Source organism: Alligator sinensis, unplaced genomic scaffold (genome assembly GCF_000455745.1).
Source record: "Alligator sinensis unplaced genomic scaffold, ASM45574v1 scaffold301_1, whole genome shotgun sequence".
NCBI classification, from domain to species: Eukaryota; Metazoa; Chordata; order Crocodylia; family Alligatoridae; genus Alligator; species Alligator sinensis.
The window spans coordinates 99,760-119,662 of NW_005842035.1; the positions used below are offsets into that span (position 1 = coordinate 99,760).

Consider the following 19,903-nt stretch of genomic DNA (forward strand, 5'->3'; position numbering starts at 1 on the left):
AATTCCTACAACACAGAGATGAGGGGGAGGGGAACAAGTCACCCCATATCTGAATTTCCCTGCCTCTGAGATGTAAACTCTGCCTAGGTCCAAGTTCTTGAATACGCAGAGCAGGGCGGGCTGGAGTTGCTGCTCACTAGCCCCAACTTTAAAAAAGAGGGGGTGGGGAAGGAGGAAAAAGAAAAAAAAAAAAAAAAAAAAAAAAAAAAAAAAAAAAAAAAAAAAAAAAAAATCAATGCATAAGAATTAAATGATTAATTTGCAAATGATCATTCATTATTTCCCAAAAAGAACGACCCTGCTGTCTAAAATCAGCAGCAAATCGGCTTTTCCCCATGAGACCCAGAACATGAACAAAGTCATTGCTTCACACTCGAAGCTTAAAAACACCCTGCAGCTGAAGCGTTTAAAACCCTCCCTTGCCCACGGCTGCAATGAACCAGCAAGAGCCATGCTCAGCGCAGGGCTCCTGACAGATGAGGCCAGCCGGTCAACCGTAGGAAGACTGCAAGCCTGCCGCGGCTGTGTGGCGAAAGCTGATCAGATAGCGGCGAAGGCGCAAACAATGCCGAGCAAACATTGTCTTTGGAAAGTTTTCCTTGCACTTGAGTAAACCCAGCACATGATCCAGCTGGCTGTATAACCAGCCAACGCGTGGAAGCGGCAGTGGATGGGGACGGATTAAGCACTGGATGTTTAGGGAGAGAGGAGAGTGGAAGACGGTTAGCTGAACCCAGTGGGTTCCCCCCCACGGCCTTGTCCTGTCCTGGCAGATGAGATTCTTTGGGTAGATGGGATATCTGATTAGACCAACCAAAAAGTTGGAAAAAGTATTCTTTGAAAGCTTTTGGGCACAAACACCTTTCTTCAGGCAGAGGGAGAGTCTGACCTCCCTGGGCATTTGCCCACTAGAGATGCAAACTGTATCCTGCCCCGGGCATTTGCCCCTTGGAAGTGCAAACTGTATCCTGCCCTGGGCATTTGCCCGCTGGAGGTGCAAACCCAGCACGTACACAACGTGCCGTTCTCCCTGAACTCTGGAGCCCCACGCGCAGCCCCTGCCCAGCCACGCGGCTGTTTTGCTTTTCCGAATGACTGAGCTCCTGTCTGCGGCGGGGGCCCGATCCCCCGCGGCCCGCCCCGCACGGCTGACCCGCGCGCTGAAGGGCTCTGCCTTCCCTTTCTGATGAGTGTCAACACAGCTGCTCTCCCCTCTGGAATGTAAACTCATATTGTTGTTAGACCTCCCTCAACCCCAGGTAACTTCCTCAAAGCCTCCCGCACTCGGTGGCAGGTCCCCCCTCCTCCTTCCCCTTGCAAACCTTTCCCAAAATCATCCCCAGACATTTAAACCTTTAAGCCCAGTTGAAGCAAATGCTCTGCTCTATCTAGTGCCCGTGCGGCACGCATCACTTTGGGTGTGCAAACACAGCACCTTGCCATGCTACCCACATTTCAGCACACTTATCTTTCTTTACATAACGTGTTTACATAGATACACCACATAAAGGTCTTTCTTCTGCAAAGACCAGATATCCAGAGTGCCCAATAAAGCGCAGATTCCAGCAAATACTCCCATTGAGGCACCACTGTTTACATATTATTTTAAAGAGGTAATTTAAGAAGGTTGTTATCGTGCAGTGAGGGGGGGGGGGACTGTTTCCTAAACACTGTCCACTTTCAGGAACAAGTGCCAATAGTGGCATTAAAAAAAAAAAAAAGCCAGTTAATAAGTTATAATGCAGCCAGAGCAGAGATTGTTCAGACAGCTGGCTTTTTCACGGTGGGATTTGTCCTCCCAAAATTTAAGACATTGGTCATCCCCAAATGAAGACCTGCCCAGCTTCGACTCCGTTTTATTCCAACATGAAAATCTAGCCATGCAAACTGCAAGCTCACCTATAGCAAAAGAAGAAGAAAAAAAAAAAAATCGAATACATTTTCTGCATCTTACCTCCAGATCGGAGAGGCAAAGAGCAGATTGCTAACAACAGGAAAAGAAGAGGGGGGGAAAAAAAAATAAAAGGTCCTAAAACAATTCCTTACCTCGCTATACTGGGACTGGGCATTGTTTTCCAGGTACAACATGCTAGCAGTCAGATTGATGAGTGCTGCTGTCCTCTCTTCCGGCTCCAGGGTTTTGACCCGTACCCCCCCACCCTCTGGAAGACCCTAAAACAAAGTGATTCTACTGGGAAGATAACAGGACGCAGTGTGTGCCTCTCTGCATAATTTAAGTTTCCCTTATATACCTAACTATAGGCAAGGAGCAGGAGGTGGGGCTTTTTGCTTTACCTGTCCAATCTGTCAAAGTGCCACCTGGAGTCCTCCACTCCAATGGAGAGAGGCCTCTCCCATCTCGTTAAGTAGTTAGAATTCCTTATCACCAATCTCTAAAAAGGGAAGGGGGGAAAAATGGAGAGAAAAAAGAAACTACAACTTTCTCTTGTCACTTTTCTATGCAATTGGAAGTTTAAAAAAAAATTTTAAAAAATAAAAGGAGGAAGGGGGAACAAAACCATGGAGGAATTGGGAGAAGTTTCCCAAAGCAGCTCACTTCTTCCCTGAAAAGGTGCAAGGATTTCTCCTACTTGGAGCGCTCCTAAATGGATCCGTGGAGAGCCGAGATCCCCCATCGTGGCCGTGCCTCTCTCGCGCACGCACAGTCGTGTCAGCAGATACAATCGTGCCGAGCACTGCTTTTTGTCACCCCGCAAGCACACGCCACGGACCGCGTTGTACAGACTGTTTACCTAGCAGCATTTCCAGAAAACAGGGCGAAAGCATGTGCGAGTGCACACACCGAACTGCCTTTCAATCCCTGCCTCTCGAGTGGCTCTAGGTAACTCATTCCCAAACTCATGTCCCCATGGTCCATAAAAAAAAGCCATAAATTATAAAGAAAAAAACCCCCATAAGACGATGTTAAGTCTAAAAAGTTTGGGAAGTTTTAATAATGGGAAAATCATCCTATTGAGTCAGTGTTTGACAGGGGAAAAGGCAAAAAGATGCTTACTTTGGGAATCTGGAATTTCCCCACTCACAAAAAAGAAGGCTCTTTTGCCTCCAAACCAGGACATTTGAGAAACTTTTTTAATGCTTTAGTGCAAATTCTATGAGCTGACACTTAAGACTAAATTAAGAATAAACTTAAAAGGAGAGAGAGGAGAAGATAATAAGACTGATATCGTGCAGGGTCCCAAGAAAAAGGAGGGGGTGAATTATTATACAGAGATGAAGAAATGCAAAAGCTTTAACATCAACAGAAACATAAAGGGACTGTCAGAAGCCGGAAAAAAGAGAAGAGACCGCCCGACCTTTGTAGACGTTACTTTTTTGGGTTACGGTAGCGCTGCTGATCCAAGATACATATCTGCCTTTATGTCGATTGTGGGGGATGAGATAGATCATTAACTGTTCAATGTTAGGCTCGTTAATAAAAAATAAAATAAAAAAGCAGCTAGTCTGAGCGGTTTCATTTCTGCACACAAACGCAGGGAACGTGCAAGAGAAATCGCTTAAGTAAGAAATACAGGTAAAAAAAAAAAAAAGTACCCGTACACCATGTCTGCAGTCATTTAATATTAAAAAAGGGGGGAAAAAAGGGCTGGCTTCCATTACCCCTACTCAGCCCTCCCTAGCATGTGTGCAGAAGGGAAGGGAGAAGGGTAGCTAGCTACCACACTGCCATTTGGCTTGAAGACCATAAAATCCTTGCCGTGGCATGCATTTTATTAACCGAGCTGCTGACCCGTCCGTGCCCAGGCGTGGCTGGCAGGACATCTGCCTCAACAGCAAAGCTTCCCAATTCCCAGTGCTCTGCCTTTGGAGAATCCCACTTGAAGTGAATTGTAGCACGGGATCCCATCCACAGGAGCAGGGAGACAGGCAGGGGGCTTACAGGAGTCCCCCACTAACCTCCAGCTAGTGACAAGCAAACACAATGGGTGTGGGCCAGGAAAAAATAAATCTGCATTTGCACTTTCAAAGTTGAGCAGAATAAAGTGCATTAGATGGGGAAGGGGGGCACTGGGGAAGCAGGAGGGGGGGAAAGATGCTTCTTTCCCTCGAGTGTGCCCGAAGCAGGACCTGCTTCCCTTGGAAATCTGGCAGTGCTCCTGCTTTGCAAGTTGGAGAAGTCACAACAGATGTGTGTGCCAGATGCTCGCAGCTGGGCAGAGAGATTTCAATCTTCATGCTTCAAGGCAGGACAAAGTGCTACTGAGGCAGTGGCACGTGAAGAGGGCCAGGGACCCGCACGGAGGGTACAGCAGACGTCCCAGGTACCAGCCAGAGAGGTGGCAAGCAGGTAAGCAACAAGCCCTTGAATACTGCTTAACGATCAGATCGGGAAACCGGTTCTGCTCCCAGATCTGCCACCGACTCCATCACCTTTGGAGAATCCCTTAACCTCCGAGCACTCCCGTCGGTGACTCGAAGGGAAGACCAGCTGCGCATGGGAGTGAGTGACACCAGCAGCACACACCCAGCATTTCTGCTCAGATGAGCAGAAAGCAGCGTGCTCTTCATACCTTTCTTCTGCTCCGTGGGGGAAAGCCTCCCTTGGAAAAGAAAGTCGCCAGGATTGCTAGAGGAAGGCAGCAGACGCAGCCAGTCCGTCTAGACCCATTTCTTGCCCCAGAAACCCCAGCAGGGGCTGAGAAGCACAGTTTCACCGATGGGAAAAGGATGCCCACCAATGCCCCCAGGACAGCCTGCAATCTGTACTGGACCTGCTGCCTTCACCTCCCTGCAGGGGGGCTGCAAAGAGGATGGGGCTGGACTGGTGGCAGGGGGACAGATGACAGCAGGAGCAATGGGCTCACATTGCAGCAAGGGAAGTTGAGGTTTGATATTAGGAAAAACTCCCTCACTAGGACAGTGGTAAAAGATGGGAACAGATCACCCAGAGTGGTGGTGGAGTCTCCATCCTGGGAGGTGTTGAAGACCCAGGTAGACCAAGCCTTGGCTGGGATGATGTAGTTGGGGCCGGTCCTGCTTTGCACTAGATGTGACCTCCTGAGCTCCCTTCCACCCTCATTTTCTATGATTCTGTGATTAAAGCGAAGGGGTTTTTTGGTGCATGCATCTTCCTCCAGGACGAAGGCTCCTTTGGATGGGGATGTTGCGAGCAGCGCTACCCAGAGGCAACCCCGCATCTCACAGCAGGGCAAAGCAAGGTTTGCTTCCCCACTCCTGTGCCTCTGCATGTCTCACAAACAAGCAGCACTGCCCATGTGTCTGGAGCAAAGAGCTCATCTCCTCTTGCCATTGAAGCAACATTCACCCCTGCTGCAATCCTGTCCCTTTCCCAACGGGCTTTACCACCCCAACTGCTCTGCAGGAGGCAACACAAGCGGCAGTGGGCTAGCAGTGCGTGTGCACCGGTCCCACGGCCCTGGCCTGATTTCTCGACGAGCGCAGCCAGTCCAGGTACCCCTCGGACCTGTATCCTCAGTCGCAGGCCAGTCAAGGCCCAAATGCAAGGGTGCTGCGCGCTGCTCAGCTCTGCTTACTTCAGTCCTGCAGCTACCTGCTCTTCTGTGGTCCAGCATGACACACATCCAACCTGGGGACACTTCTTGGGCTCAGGCACATCATCCAAGACTACTGGAGGGGGGTTTGCCCATGTCCCCTATAGCACTTGTGGTGGTCTCCATCACTACTGCCCCAATGCACATGATCCAGCTCAGCACTCAGCAGTTTAAAACTACCTTGGCTTGTATGATGATGACAGCAGAGTCCTGGAGGCGCAGCCCTTTGCAATCTGCTCCCCATGTAGAGGACACGCATGCATCGAGACACACGTGCAAAGGGGACACACACACACACACACACACACACACACACACACACACACACACACACACACACCCCCCCCCTATGCTCTGGAGAGCTGATACCAAGTCCATCAGTGACACAGGCAGGGCAGAAAGCAGCCAGATGTGCACAAAGGCAATGGTGACCCCGAACCACTGCCCGTCACCCTGGAAGAGCACAGCTGCGACCACATGCCGAGTCCATGAGCGTTTCACAGGCTTTGGATGAAACATGCTCCCGGGCTGTCAGAGTGACGCAAAAAAGTCAAGGCACAGCTTGGCCACCTCTTGAACTACCAGGAAGGACAAAAAAGGGTATATATTTTTTTATTTCTACTGAGAAAAGATCTGACGCGATTCCTTGCGAGCCCATATGCTCAGCAGCAAGGCGACGTTTTCTTTAAAAGCCTTTTTCCCCTCTGTGAAGGAGCCAAGATACTTATCTCTACCATCACAGCTTTCTAAACAGGTTTTCAAGGGAGAAGCCTTCGGATTCATTTATGACTGACTGGAGGGGAAACGCAGGGGGGGATCTAAAGATGAATATCCTGGCCTCGCCGCAAATATCAACCTGTCAGGACTCACCGAGCTTTCAGAAATCGGGCGATTTTGGGAAGTGGCTGGGTCTGAAGGCTCAGGGACCCTCGGAAAGCAGCCCAGGTCTGAGAAAACACCTCGGAAAGCCATGCCCATTTAAAGTGTGGGGCGCTGAACACCTGCTCAGTGTGGACACCTAAAAATCACTGGTCCCTTTTGCAAAAATCTTGTCGCTCTAATAAAAGACATCACCTCTACCATGAGCCCAGATTGCTTTTTCCTCGGCTACAACCTGGATACCTGGTCCCTTTTGAGCATTTCAGCTGGGAACACGTGAAAGATCATTCCCCGATCTTTCTGAAGAGGTTTTGAAGTATGGTACTTCAATGGCACGCACAGAGGGATTCAAAGATCCCAATTTTCAAAGCAAGTGCAATAATCCAGCCATGCCCCAGGTCCAGGCTCTTTCTGAACCAGTCTTCCCAGGTTGCTATAATCCACCCCAGCCTTTTTTGTGTGGTTCAGTTTAAGAAGCAGAAGTCACCACAGCATTACCCAGGCCTGAGGTCTGAAATGATCTTGCATCCAGCCACGGCTGCAATCGTCACCGTCGCAAACCTCTGCCGCCCAATTAACAACCATTACGCAACTTCTTGGAAAAGGCAGAAGGGCGTGAATGTGCATCTGTCTATTTAGTGGTTCAGGCAATGCTTCCTGCAGATCAAAGTGTGCACACACACACACACCCCTCCAACCTCTCTACTCATTCACGAAAACAGTGACATCCCAGCGCAGCAGTATTTCCAGGCTTGGATGACAACGGTAAATGTGCACCAGCACACACGGACGCACGGACACACAATGCCAAATGCCATGGGAGAGGGGGGAAAGAAAGTCTCACGCAGCTCTAAGACTGCCTTGCTTTTTCAAAGGACGTGTTGGGTGTGCGTCCATACGCAGCACGGGGAACTCGGGCGGAAGAAGAGCAACAGGTCCATGCTTGCACATGGTGAAGCCAAGACTACAGAAAAAACACAAAGTAAAGCCAAAAAAGAAAGTAACCAGCCCAGTGGAGGAGCGGAGCGGGTAAAGGAACGACATCAAGATGCAGCAGTGAAATATTTCCCTTTTAAGTCCCCAGAGGTGACGTGAAAACCAAAACGAAGGCTTGGGATTTCTTTCAAGCAGTAACAACGCTGCCCTTGGCGAGAGCACACTTACCGTGGTGGGTACCAGTGCCACCCAGCAGGTACCAGTGGCATCCCAGCATTGCCCCCTGCAGCTGAATTTAACGTGGAGGATTGCAGCGGGCCCGTTCTGCTTGATGCACACCAGCCTGACCGGGTACACAGGCAGTTTTGCTATGACCGGTACCACCTGTGCACACGCTGGTCTTGAAGATGTGACCCTCCAGCCACAGAAGTGCCTCCTGGGCCCTACAATTCAATGCAAGGCAGGGCAGGGCAATGGACCAAAAGCCAAAGAATCTCTTAAAAGCCACCGTGCAAGCCAACGGGCTTCCAAACCGAACAGCGTAACCTGCAATTAGTCCAACTTAGTAATTAAAGTTGCTTTGAAAGCCCTCAAAACGGTGCTGTGCTGCCAACATGCAGTTCTCAATGAATTCTTCCCGTTTCAGAGGAAAATAACTGAGGCCAAAGCAACTGTGTTGTGAGTTCACACCTGTCCCTTCCCCAAAAGACTGTCACAACAGCCCCGTCCTCTGACCCCGGGCAAACATCTGCGCCTGCTGCCTATCCGAGCTCTGCTAGCTGCAGCGTGCCCCCGGGGCTTGAAGTTGCAGAGCTGTGCGAGTGCCTCGGGGGCCAATTAACCAGGGAGATAAGGCTGCAGTGGGGAAGATTGTGAAATAAAACCAGTTCCTTCACAACCGTTTGTCCACACTGGTTCGGGACCGGTACCCCCAGCCCCAGAGCAGCCTGCCGCTCGCTGCTGGGCCGTGCTCAAAAGGAGCAGGACACACGACCAGAAAGGAGAAGCGTTGCCAGCAGGTCAAGGGCAGTGATTCCTCCCCTCTATTTGGCACCGGGGAGGCCACATCTGGAGTCCTGTGTCCAGTTGTGGGCCACTCACTACAGAAAGGATGTGGACATGGAGAGAGTCCAGCGGAGGTCAATGAAAATGGTTGGTGGGCTTGATTAGTAAGGAGAGGCTGAAGGAAATGGGCTGATGTAGTCTGGAGAAGAGGAGACCGAGGGGGATTCAATAGCAGCCTTCACCTCCCTGCAGGGGGGCTGCAAAGAGGATGGAGCTGGGCTGGTCTCAGTGGGGGCAGATGACAGAGCAAGGAGCAATGGGCTCAAGTTGCAGCAAGGGAAGTCGAGGTTGGATATTAGAAAAAAACCTCTCATGAGGAAGGTGGTGAAGCACTGGCACAGGCTCCCCAGAGAGGTGGTGGGATCTCCATCCTTGCAGGTTTTGAAGACCCGACTAGACCAAGCCCTGGCTGGGATGATGCAGTTGGGGCTGGTCCTAGCTTGGACTAGATGTGACCTCCTGAGCTCCCTTCTAACCCTCATTTCTAATGACCCAATTCTCCAGACAAGGCGATTAGACAAGATCTTGATTTTGTCTCTCATACCTTTCCCACCTGCTTTTCAGCAGCTCCAAGGCTGAGCCGGCTCCCACCCAACTCGATGGAAACGCAGGTCCTATAGCCGTGGCTGGGAATACAGGGCAGCGGTGAGACCCAAGAAACAGTTAGGTTTCTCTTATAAACAGCATCTGAAAAGCCCTTTGGTGAATACAGCACTTATTAAAAGAAAGTGCCACTTGCATTTTATTCCTGATATTCCTCTTAACCACTTAATTTTGTGCCAACCCCCTACTTCAAAAAAAAAAAGATGCTCCGTCTGCTTTGCCAATATTTGCATGAACTAGCACCTCCCTCAAGAGAAGCCCCGATAAAAGGGCAATGGTTTTGGGGGACACAAGTCTTCATGAGCCAGCACAAAAAGCATCACAGGGCTCTGGAAGCCCAGGAAATAAAATTTAAAAAAAAGCTGATGCAAGATGTAAAGGAGAGCCATCATCTCCTGCAAGCGGCATTGGGAGCTCCACCTCCTTCTGAGTTCGCACCTCCCATCAGAGTATTTGAAAGTGCTGTGCCAACACTGAATGCTCTACGCATGCAGCCTGGCTAAGGCAGGCAATTTTAAGAGGCAGAGGGGAGGAAGGAAACAGGACAAAAAGCAGAGAGATGCCAAATAACTGACCCCCAAACCACCGCAGAAGGCTGTGGCAGGAGACCATGCGGGTCTCGTGTCATATGCCTGCGGTAATCCCTACATGAAACTCCCCCGCGGGCACTTTATGCAACGGTGGCTGTAAAGCTGAAGGGGAAAATCCCAGCCCTTGCCAGCCATGTGGCTTGTAGGAAACGGTGCAAGCACTGGCTACTGCTGCAGCAGATGCAGAAAAACCCTGCGGAAACCCCTGATCCTCCGGTCCTGGTGTACAGCAGGTCGTCAGAGGCAGGGCCTTGCTACAGGGGAAAGCAGAAGACGTGTTGGCAAATGGTTTGTCTTTAATGATAATAAAAAGAGAGAGAAGCCAGGCAGTCTGGACTGGTCCTCACACAAGCACTGGAGAAGGCAGCAGGTCCCCACTGGTTTCCCATCCTGGTGGCTTTGCTGCAGGTCACCCATCACTGACACATGGGCTATGCCAGGTCTGCACGTGGCGGTCTCAAAGCCATACATCCTGCGTGGCCAGCTGACCCCAAGCCAGAGCAAACAAAAAAGCCATCGGGCAGCAATCATACTATTTCCATCCCCTTCTCATGAGCGGCTAAAGAAACTCCCAGCCCCCAGGAGCCTTTCCCAGGCTTCCTCATGCGAATGCAAACTGTTTTCCTTGCCCTCCTCGCCGTCTGCCTGTCGCATCCAGCTGCTGTCCCTCATCCCCTCCTTAAGCTCTGGACACGGCGCAAGGCTCCTTGCAATGCAACGGGAGTCAGCCCACGTGGCATCCCAGAAGTGCTGCTCTGCTGGGGTTTCACAGGACAGCATGCAGAAACGCTTCCCGTCAACCTGGCTTTCCCAAAACCCGCTCGCCCGTCACCCCGGGGAGTGCAACGTGCAGCATGACTCCTCCGTGTGACAGTAGCGTCTAGACACATCGGTGGAGTTTATAAAGCCACCGTGCTCCAGAAAAGCCCTGGAGATTTTGCAGCCTGCTATAGCGTACGATGGAGGAGATGACAATTTGGTAGACCAGCAGTAACTTGCCAGGCATCACAGGGGAGGGGGATTCACAGAGATGGACAGGTGCAGGATGCAGGATCCTGTCCCATAGATTAGGTCCATGCTTGAAGTATGGGCTCAGGGAAGGAAGCATGCTCCATTTGCACTGGAAAAGCCTTCAGGAGGCTGTAGGTGCTACTATCTTAATAGCTTTTATTGTCTTAATTATCTTATATTAAGTTTATTATATTTTATTATATTATAATTATGTATATATTATATTACAAGTTCCATCCTTGTTTCAAGTGCTTGCTAGCAGATGAAGAGGGGAGGAGGGAAGGAAAAAAACATTTTATTTTTCTCCCTGTAAGAGGTTAATTAAAGTCTGCTTTGCATGTTAACTGCATGCCTTGAAGCCCGTTCAGCTTGGATGGTTGGGCTGGGGGACAGGACTGGTGAGGAGAGGCTGAGGGAAATGGGCTGATTGAGTCTGCAGAAGAGAAGACCGAGGGGGATTGAATAGCAGCCTTCACTTCTCTACAAAGAGGATGGAGCTGGGCTGGTCTCAGTGGGGGCAGATGACAGAAGGAGCAATGGACTCAAGCTACAGCAAGGGAAGTTGAGGTTGGATATTAGGAAAAACTCTCTCACTAGGAAGCTGGAACAGGTTACCCAGAAAAGTGGTGGACTCTGCATCCTTGCAGGTTGAAGACCATCCCAGCCAAGGCTTTGTTTAGCCAGATGTAGTCGGGGCTGGTCCTGCTTGGAGCAGGGGTTGGACTAGATGAGACCCCGAGGTCCCTGCCAGCCCCCATTTTCCAATCCCGTGGTTCTGCGGCGTGCCCAGTAACGTTTCATCCCCTAAACCTGCCTGCATCAAAACAAGCGAGAGCGCATTTGCATGTTATCTTCCGGCAGGGATTAGAGTTCAGCTTCTCGAACCGAATGCAATTATACTCCGGTGAATGGAAGCCGTGTTGTTCTACAGTCTGGCTTTGCAAACATAACATTTCATTAACCAAGGAGAAGTTCACTTGTGGCCGAATTAATACGGGGTCATAAAAATCACTTCTCGCTCAACTCCCAGCACAGATTGATTCTGCTTCCATCGCTGCCTAACAATTTGTTCCCCATCTCATTTAGACATCACCACGTCGGCTGTTGCGTGTCACAAGAAGGATATCGTGCAGGCTCGGAGAACAACAGCAATGCTATTTTAACTCAGACCTGTCCTATTTCAGCAGTCTCCCAAAATGCTGGAAATAAAAGCACCGTTTTCTGGAAGCCACCAAGGAATGTGACCAGCTGTGCCCGTGGAAGTGTCGATGAAGCCTTTCAGGGGGCACGTGGCTCAATACAGAGATAAAGTTTGCACAACACATTTCACATGCGTCTATTTACAGGACAACCCTACGCACAGGAGGAACTTCGAGGCACACCCGTGCCACAAGTAACGAGGCACAGCCGTGCCGGCAGCCTCTGTGCATAGCATGCGACAGATCAGGGAGAGGACAGCAGAAGAGTGGCAGATAGGGCAGAAAGCAGAGCAGGCAGGGAGCAGAAAGCAGAGCAGCAGATCAGGCAGGGAGTGGCACCCGGGGTCAAGGCTGGCTCTGCAATGCACCAACCCCACTGCAAGGTGCAAAGGAAAAAGCAAGGAGGGGGAGTATTTGGGACCAAGGATGACGTCCGCCCATCAGGATGGGTCTCAGCAGTACAGTACATTAGTCCTCAGAAAAAAGCAAGCCTTCCTCCTTTTCCCAATGGAAGAGGCCAGGGCGGCCAGAGCTTTCCGATGAAGATGACTTTCAAGGAACGGTTGCACATCTCTGCTTCATACCCCAATGAGCAACACATACGCAGCCTCATGGAGAAGGTGGGAACCCTGATGCTTGCCAGGGAAGAGATCGCTCTCTGGAGCACGTCCCGGTCTGGTTGTGGAGTACTTGCATGCAGGCAGGATGCTCCGTAGTGCAGAGCCATGAGGCCTATCCCCGCCCAGCATCACCGCATCAACAAGCTGGGATGCACTGCCAGCTCACACGCTGCACCGCACAACATCCACCCTTCCTGCCACCACCGCGCAAGTGGTTTGGAACCGGTTTCTGCTTCCTCCTGACTGCAGGAAAACTGCATTTCAGATCCAGGGAGAGCAGTTCAGGGTGCCAGAGCACTCCCATTGGGGCAAAGCAGTTTTAAACCGGTTTGAAGCGCTGCTGACAGCACAGAGTATGGGTTGCGGCACGTGCCGATTTTTTCTGGATCGCCGGCAATCGGGAGTAGCACTTGTATGCTCCAGCAGTAGCACTCCCTCGTTATCTAAAAGCTCATCACAAACAAACGCCGCCGATTCTAAGCCACGAAAACAAGGGAACGGTCTTTGTGAAAAATGCCACAAGAGCCTCAGTCTCCCGGCAGAATGGAGAGACCCTCAGGTTTTATCCAAAGGACGCATGCAATGAGACGCACATGCTTCGATTACCTCCAGGTCAGATGGTCCAGGGATGGAGCTGATCCTTTCTGAACACAAACCCCCTGTGAGATATGGCTGTCAAGCCATGGGGAGAGACAAATTTGCAGGCTCATAAGCTGCAAAAGACAATCACCCAGCAATATGACGGAGCTAAGCCTCCGATGGGAGAGCTTACAACTGCACCCGGCGCCAGGGTACAGACTACAGAGCGGTCACAGCAGAGGCATCAAATGGCTCTGCATAGCCTCAAGTCCAGTTCACCAAAGTGGCACTTGCATGCGCAAGAATAAAACCTAGCCAGCATCAGAAACCCTTTCAAGCCTGCACCCAGGCAGTCAGGCATGGAAGTAGGTACCTCCTCTGTATGAAACCCTCCCTTCCTCTGTGGCCCTTCCAGGAATATTTGGGGGTGGAAGAGAAGATCACAACAGCCCACCTTGATGCCTCAGCCTAGGAGGCTGGTCTTACTTCTGACTATATATCTCCTCCATGAGCCCAGCTAATTTCTGACCCAGATTCGAGGCTGTGTCCAGAAGGACACACCATGCATTAGCCAGCTTTTGCATGGAGACGTGTCCTGCTCACCGCGATGCCCATGCAGTTCTCAGCTCCACTTCGTGGAAGCTGTGCATTGACCAGCCACCCCCGTTCCTTTGCACGGATCCACCTTTTCACTCACAATTTAGTCATCTGCTTCCAAGGGGTCCATGCTGCAAGAGGCAGACCACCCTGGCCTGGACACAGCAAAGCGTTTCCATCGAAGCCCATAGGATCGTGCATGCGTCTGAAGCAAAGCATCTGCTGCATCCCACCCCACAGCAATCTGCAAGCTCTCTAGGGCTTGTGCCGTCTTCATTAGCCAGGTGAACACCTCCTGCGATAGACCTCTGGACCCCAACTCTGCCCCTTAATGCTACTACAATAAAAGAGATTTTGCTTGGATGATCTATCTATCTGCCAGCTCAGCAACTGCTATGCTCAGCCAGTACCCACATTGGGGCTTTTCCAGAAAACCTAAGACTTCATCGAGCACCCACAGCTTTTTTAGCTCCATGGTAGGGGGACAAGATTTTCTCCCTGCTGCAAACTGATAAAGTCCTGCCAGGGAGAGTCTAGATGTAGGGGGTGTGGATGTGTATAGAGAGGAGAGGAGCAGTTTTTGGATGATTTTGTTGAAACGAACGGAGATGAACCCAATGTTAACACTGAAACCTAATGGGATCACTGCCAGTTAACAGGCGACACATCACCACCAGCAAAGAAGGTGGGGATGACCCTTCCTCATGCATCAGCTACAGATCCCTACTGATGCGAAGCCTCTGGACCCAAACGGCCGGTGCTGGGAGGATAAAGCCTTGCACGGGTGGTGCAAAAGCACGCTTGGCTGCGAGCGTTGCATGGGGCGAGCCGTCGGCGTGCAACAGCCGCCCTGGCGCAGCGGTGCAGGAGACAGGAGCAAAGCCCTGTCAGAGGCTGACAGAGGGTTGGGTGGTTATTTATTTTTTCCTCTCTCTTTTTGGAGCACATTAAGAAAGCCCTGACCGCGACGACTGTCTGGGGAAAGGCATTCCACTCAACTGGTTCGGCAAGAGGCTCCCGGGAGGACGGCTACCTCAGGGGCATGCAGCGAAGGCATGTGCAAGGAGGGGTAGGGGGATGGAGGGGGGGATGAGTTCACCTTGCCCTGCCGCCTCACTTCAGATGAGACGCACGCCACCCCCGGCTACGGCTTCTCAGGGCCCGCGTGGAGCTCCCGTGCCAGCCCCCGGGGCTAGGGCCAGGATGCAAGCGGTGATTTGTCCCAGGGAAGAGAAGAAGGGACCCCAGGGGGATTGAAGCCTGCTGGACAGCTCTCACTGCAAAAGCACACAGAGATCCAGCTGCTCTCTGCTGCCGGAGAGCTTCCCCGTGCCCCTCCAGGCTGCAGCTCAGAAGCCCACCTGGCTGGGATGAGTCCGAGAGAAAGCCACGAGCCAACGGACGGGAACAGGTGACAGCCGTGCACGTGCAGACACCAGCCGTGGTCACGTCTCCGTGCTGCTGCGAGGACCAGGAGGCAGAGCACCGAGCATTTGGGATAAGGGAGGCGCTGATGGGGAGCACCGCTGCCGAATCGGCCGTGTCTTATCGGGGGAGTGCTTGCCAGCAGATGAAGAGGGAAGGAAGGGGGTGACACAGCTGAGCCCGGGAGAGAGGAACGGGGACCACGTGAAATGTGTGCATGTGGCCCATTAGCAACCCCCTGCTTATCCCAGGCTAGTGACCGCCTCCTCCCATGCCAAGCCCACCCCTTCCCTACGAAGGGAGCTTGGACGCCATCTCTCAGAGAAGGAACCTGTGGCTTCTTTGCTGGCATCCATTAAATGAGGGAGAGGAGGGGGAAGAGAAGAGGAAGTCTCAGCAGCCAGAGGGACTCAGAGGCAGTCTCCAGAAACACCTTATACAAATCTAGTCTCTCACCAACTTGCAAAACTACCGTCAACTTTGACACAACTCAAGACATCCCACCCAAACCTGCCAGGATCCCACTGCATCTCAAAACTTTGATGCGCCAGATGCTCCTGGCGTCATTCTTCTTCCAGTCCTGGCCGACTCCCTCGTAGTCCCCTCCTGCCCCCTGGTCACCCCAGGAGGGGCCCGTTCGTCTGCCACGGCACGAGCAGGCTGTTTCCTCTGCAAAGCAGAGGGTGGGAACAGACAGTCTCAGCTCAAGGGGAGAAAATGCAGCCTCCTCCTCTTCCTCCTGTGGCTGTGACCAGGAAGAAGGGGTTTTCCACCTCTCGAGACATCGTCTGATCTGCACCAGCTCACAAGGAGCTTTCTCGTCTTCTGCCCATGCATGGATGCAGTCGCCTCCACCTGTCTGGGAAGCTGGGATCAGGGGCAGAATTGTGACCCCTCATTAGTGCAACGATGCGCTGCCCCGAGAGCAGTCCGGCTCATGGATTAGTCCCAGACAGAGCCTCTTTCCACCCTCCTCTAGCCAGAGGTCGTAAGGCTGGATGCAAAAGCCTGAGGTGGAAGCCTCTGGCCTGTGTCAATCGGAGGCCAAACTAAGTGCGTCAAGCTGAGGCCCAAAGTCCTGGTGGGATCCACAGAGCCAACCCCCTTCTCCCTACCTAAATCCCTCCTGGGAGCTCAGCCTCTCCCCGATGGCCTATCCTAAGGTACTTACAAAGCCCCCATCCCTGCCAAAAACGAGCGTTTCCCAACCTTTAGGGTACCAATCCACAAAGCCTGCCTGCAAGAGGGAGAGGTGCCACCTGCCCCACCAAGGCTAAGGGACTTGCCTGGGGTGACACAGGCAGCCTGTGGCAGAGCTGAAACCGCACCCAGGTCTCCCCGCATCTCGGACGCTCCACCCCAGTCCTGCGTTTCCTTCTCTCGCTATACTACAAGCAACGTCCTGCGCGGGGCACCCGTTTCTCAGCTGAGCACCTGCATCGTCGTGGGCTGGTGCCCCTCGCCTTGAAACCCACGTCACCCACACGCCTCATGCTGTGCTCAGATACGCCGTACCATCCTGGACCGGGATGCTCTCCCCCCGGCTGGGATGCGGAAGCCAATTAAGTGCCGAGGAAAGCCCAGCTGCAGGGACACCCGCTTTACGTAGCATCCTAAGAGCGAGGCCAAAGGCAAATCTCGTCCTTAAATCAATGCACTCAACAGCAGACCCATGCACTAAAGCAGCGGAGGCCGACCTTTCTGGCTGCGTGCCACAAGTTAGCCCCGCACCTTCCCTGTGTGCCACTCCAATCCCCTGCCTGATCTACTGCTCTGTTTGGTGCTCCCTCCTTGATCTGCATGCCACACACATGCACCCCACCATTGCACGACATGCCGACACCTGCAATGCAGGCTGTCATGCTCCAAACCACCCCGATATTAGGATTTCACCCTGGTTTTCATCCCGTTTTGCATTTCGTCAAGCGGACAGAGCTCCGAATAGGGAAGCAGTAAGATTTTTTAATGACATCTAGAAAGTGGAGGCAAGCCCCCCCCCCCAAAACCTGCACTACCCCTAAAGAGAGGGGCATGCACCATCCCAGAGCTTCATCTGCACCCCACCGAGGACAGTGGAAAGACGCCGATTTTGGACAGGGCTCTAGGACTTGCTTTGCCTGGCCGTGCACTGCAGCTGGAGGGCTGGCCTCGATCTGCCCACAGGAAGATATACTCCAGACCGCCGCGGCGTCTCGCACAGCCCCTCCGCCTCTACTGCATTCCTCCGTGTTTATCTGCCCTCTTCAACTCTCGCGCTCCAATCACCTGCGCCTGGCCCGCCGCGTCTGCCGGTGACACGGGGGGCCGGGGTTACCTTACAGACAGGTGTTGGGAGAGCAGCTGCCCTGCAGCGATCGGCAGGAAGCGAGGAGACAGAGGGAAGAGGGAGGAGGGATTGCAGATGAAACGCGACGGCGGCAAGCGCCTTCCCTGGGGCTACGCATTCCCTGCCAGCGCAAGAGACGGGGGGGGGATGTCACCTGTCAGCCAGGCTTGCAAATTTATGGGGGAAGGGGAGTGCTTCCAGCCCAAGCAGTTTGCACCAGGTCGAGAAGCAGATTTGGCTGCATTAGCAAGCCTTCTGCACGGTGCCTGAGCGAGCAGAGGGGTTGTTCTCCCCTCCTGCAAGGTTGGTGCATTTAGAAACGAACGTCAGAGCCCACAGTACTTATGAAAGGGCTCGATGTGCCCGTACGCTGCATGGGAGCATGGGGAGAAACCAATCCTGTGCAACACTCCTGAACATTAATGAAATCAAGCAAGTCCCTGCATGCAGATGGGGAAACGCCTCCTGAAGGGCCAAGATCAACCCTCCCCAAAGCCAGAGAACCACGTGGAAATCACCTCCAAGGCTCCTCGTCGCTCCTCCCTTGCTCTGGCAAGCAGAAGATGGGGAGATCTTCCTCGAGACGGACAGAAGAGAGGACTTGGAGGGCAAGTTGGCCGTGTTAAAAGCCACGGTGCAAAGACTTTAAAGACAGCAAAGCTGGTCCGGCTTCTAGCACGAGCTTTGCAGGTGAAGTTACAAGTGCTGCCTTTCAAAAGCCCGAGAGGTTTGAAAGACGTGACTGATGCTAATGGAAATCCACTTCTTAAAGGCCAGGAGCCTGTCTGAGCAGGACCGCTCCTTCCTACCCACAGCCACGCAAGCTTTTGGGAGGCATTTGCGACCTGCCCCGGACACAGACCTTCCACTTGCCCCCCCATGGGGTGATGAATCAGGAGCTCCAGGAAAGTTTGGAAATCCAGTGGGATCCTGGCAGGTGTGGGTGTTATGTCTTGTGTTGCATCAAGGTCGACTGTAGTTTTGCTAGATAACGGATCTGTATAGGATGGTTTGGACAGAGGTGAACCTGGCTCAGACAGGAGGTTGGATAGATGTGACCTCTTCCAGCCCCGCTTCTGTAGGATGCTATGAGGTTTCTGCCTGCCAGGATCAAGGGTGGGAGTCGGGAAGGCCTGGAAACCTCTGAATTGCAAGCACTATAATCCCTGCCAGGAGGGGAAGTGGCCAGGCAGCTTCAACACTAGAGATCGACCCGACTCATAAAGCAGAAAGGCAGAGCTGCAAGGAAGGTGCATGCCGGCAATAGCTGGAAGATGACACAGAAGGGGGATCTCGCTGTCACACAACGCCCAGGCCGTCCAGGTGCAGACAGCATGCGGGTCAAGAAGAGAAGCTGTCTTGCAAGCAGGAGCTGGCCCCCCTCGCAAGCCTTGCAGCACTTCAGGCTCCATCCAACAAAGCCGGGGCTGCCAGGAGTCGCATGCAGTCCACAAAGTGCTGCAAAGGGGCTCGTTATGGCGGCCCTCAATATTACAACCCTTGAACTTAAAGGTCTTGCAGCCTGCCCCGCGCAGAAAAGAACGTCTTTTGGCTCGTTTAAAACTCCCCACCTATTAGTTTCATGTTGCAACCCCCAGGTCTTGTGTTGTGAGAGTCAACAGCAAACCCCCATCTACCATTTCTTCACCATTTACTATTTTAAAACTCCTCTCAAGGTGCATCTCATTGGAAACAGTTTACTGAACACAGGTAGGCAGAAGCAAGAGTCAGTAGACAGAGCTTGAACGGACTCCCGACCGGTTCGGTCCTCAAGTTCGCTCCTGGCTGGTCCCCATCGTTCAGTACCATCAAAAAGGGTCAGAGGAAACCTCCCCACAATCAGGGGATGTTGAGGTGCGTGCCTTCAAGCAGTGTGGAATAATTGTGAACAGCCTCAGCCTTGCACGCGCACATTAGCCACATCTCGCAAAACCAAAATTTATACACCAGGATGCAAAGTGGCAAGCTAGGCTGTTGCATTTGTCTCCCCCCACCATGTTGACAAACAACCATTAATTGTAGGAACTTCCCCAAAACCACCGTGTCAAACCTATCCACGAGCCTGCAATGCATAGTATCTGGAGCACCGCAGATACCCCGTGACCTGCCACAGGTAAAGCCAGGGGTGACAAGGGTGTTGCCACTGCCAGCTGGGGAAGGAATTAGGTGATATGAAAAAGGACCCTGCCCCACAGAGAAAGGCAAGAAAACCCTTATAGCTCGTGATATTCAAGCGCTCTGACCGACAGGGAACATCAAACTTGGCAGGGTTACAGTTAAAGAAACTTTTCCTGCTACTCACCCACATGGGATCACCTGGGTCCGCATCCTGCATCCGGACGCAGTCCATGCTGATCTCGATTTTGTTCGTGGGGCCATTTTCCGACGGGTCATCGATGAAGTTCAGGTCAATTGGCTGCATAGAGCATATCGGCCTACGAGGACAAAGTGGGACTGCTGAGACAACAAGCCAAATCTGGACCCTGTTCAGGGCAACAGCTGGGTCCAGGATTTGGTGGGGGGGGGGGGGGGGGGGGGG

The 19,903-nt window shown here is 52.4% G+C and overlaps 1 protein-coding gene across 8 annotated transcripts in view; it reads right to left on the reverse strand.

Annotated features, from left to right (window-relative positions):
- The window catches only part of TP63 (tumor protein p63), a 120,757-nt gene that overhangs the window by 72,860 nt on the left and 27,994 nt on the right, over positions 1-19,903 (reverse strand). For 7 of the 8 annotated variants that reach the window (XM_025202731.1, XM_025202732.1, XM_006022406.2 and 4 more), the window contains exon 3: positions 19,667-19,799. In XM_025202731.1, coding sequence (XP_025058516.1) covers positions 19,667-19,799 — 133 coding nt within the window. Of the gene's footprint in view, positions 1-2,046; positions 2,194-19,666; positions 19,800-19,903 lie in introns of those variants that run through there. The other variant, XM_014519364.2, reaches the window with a different exon arrangement.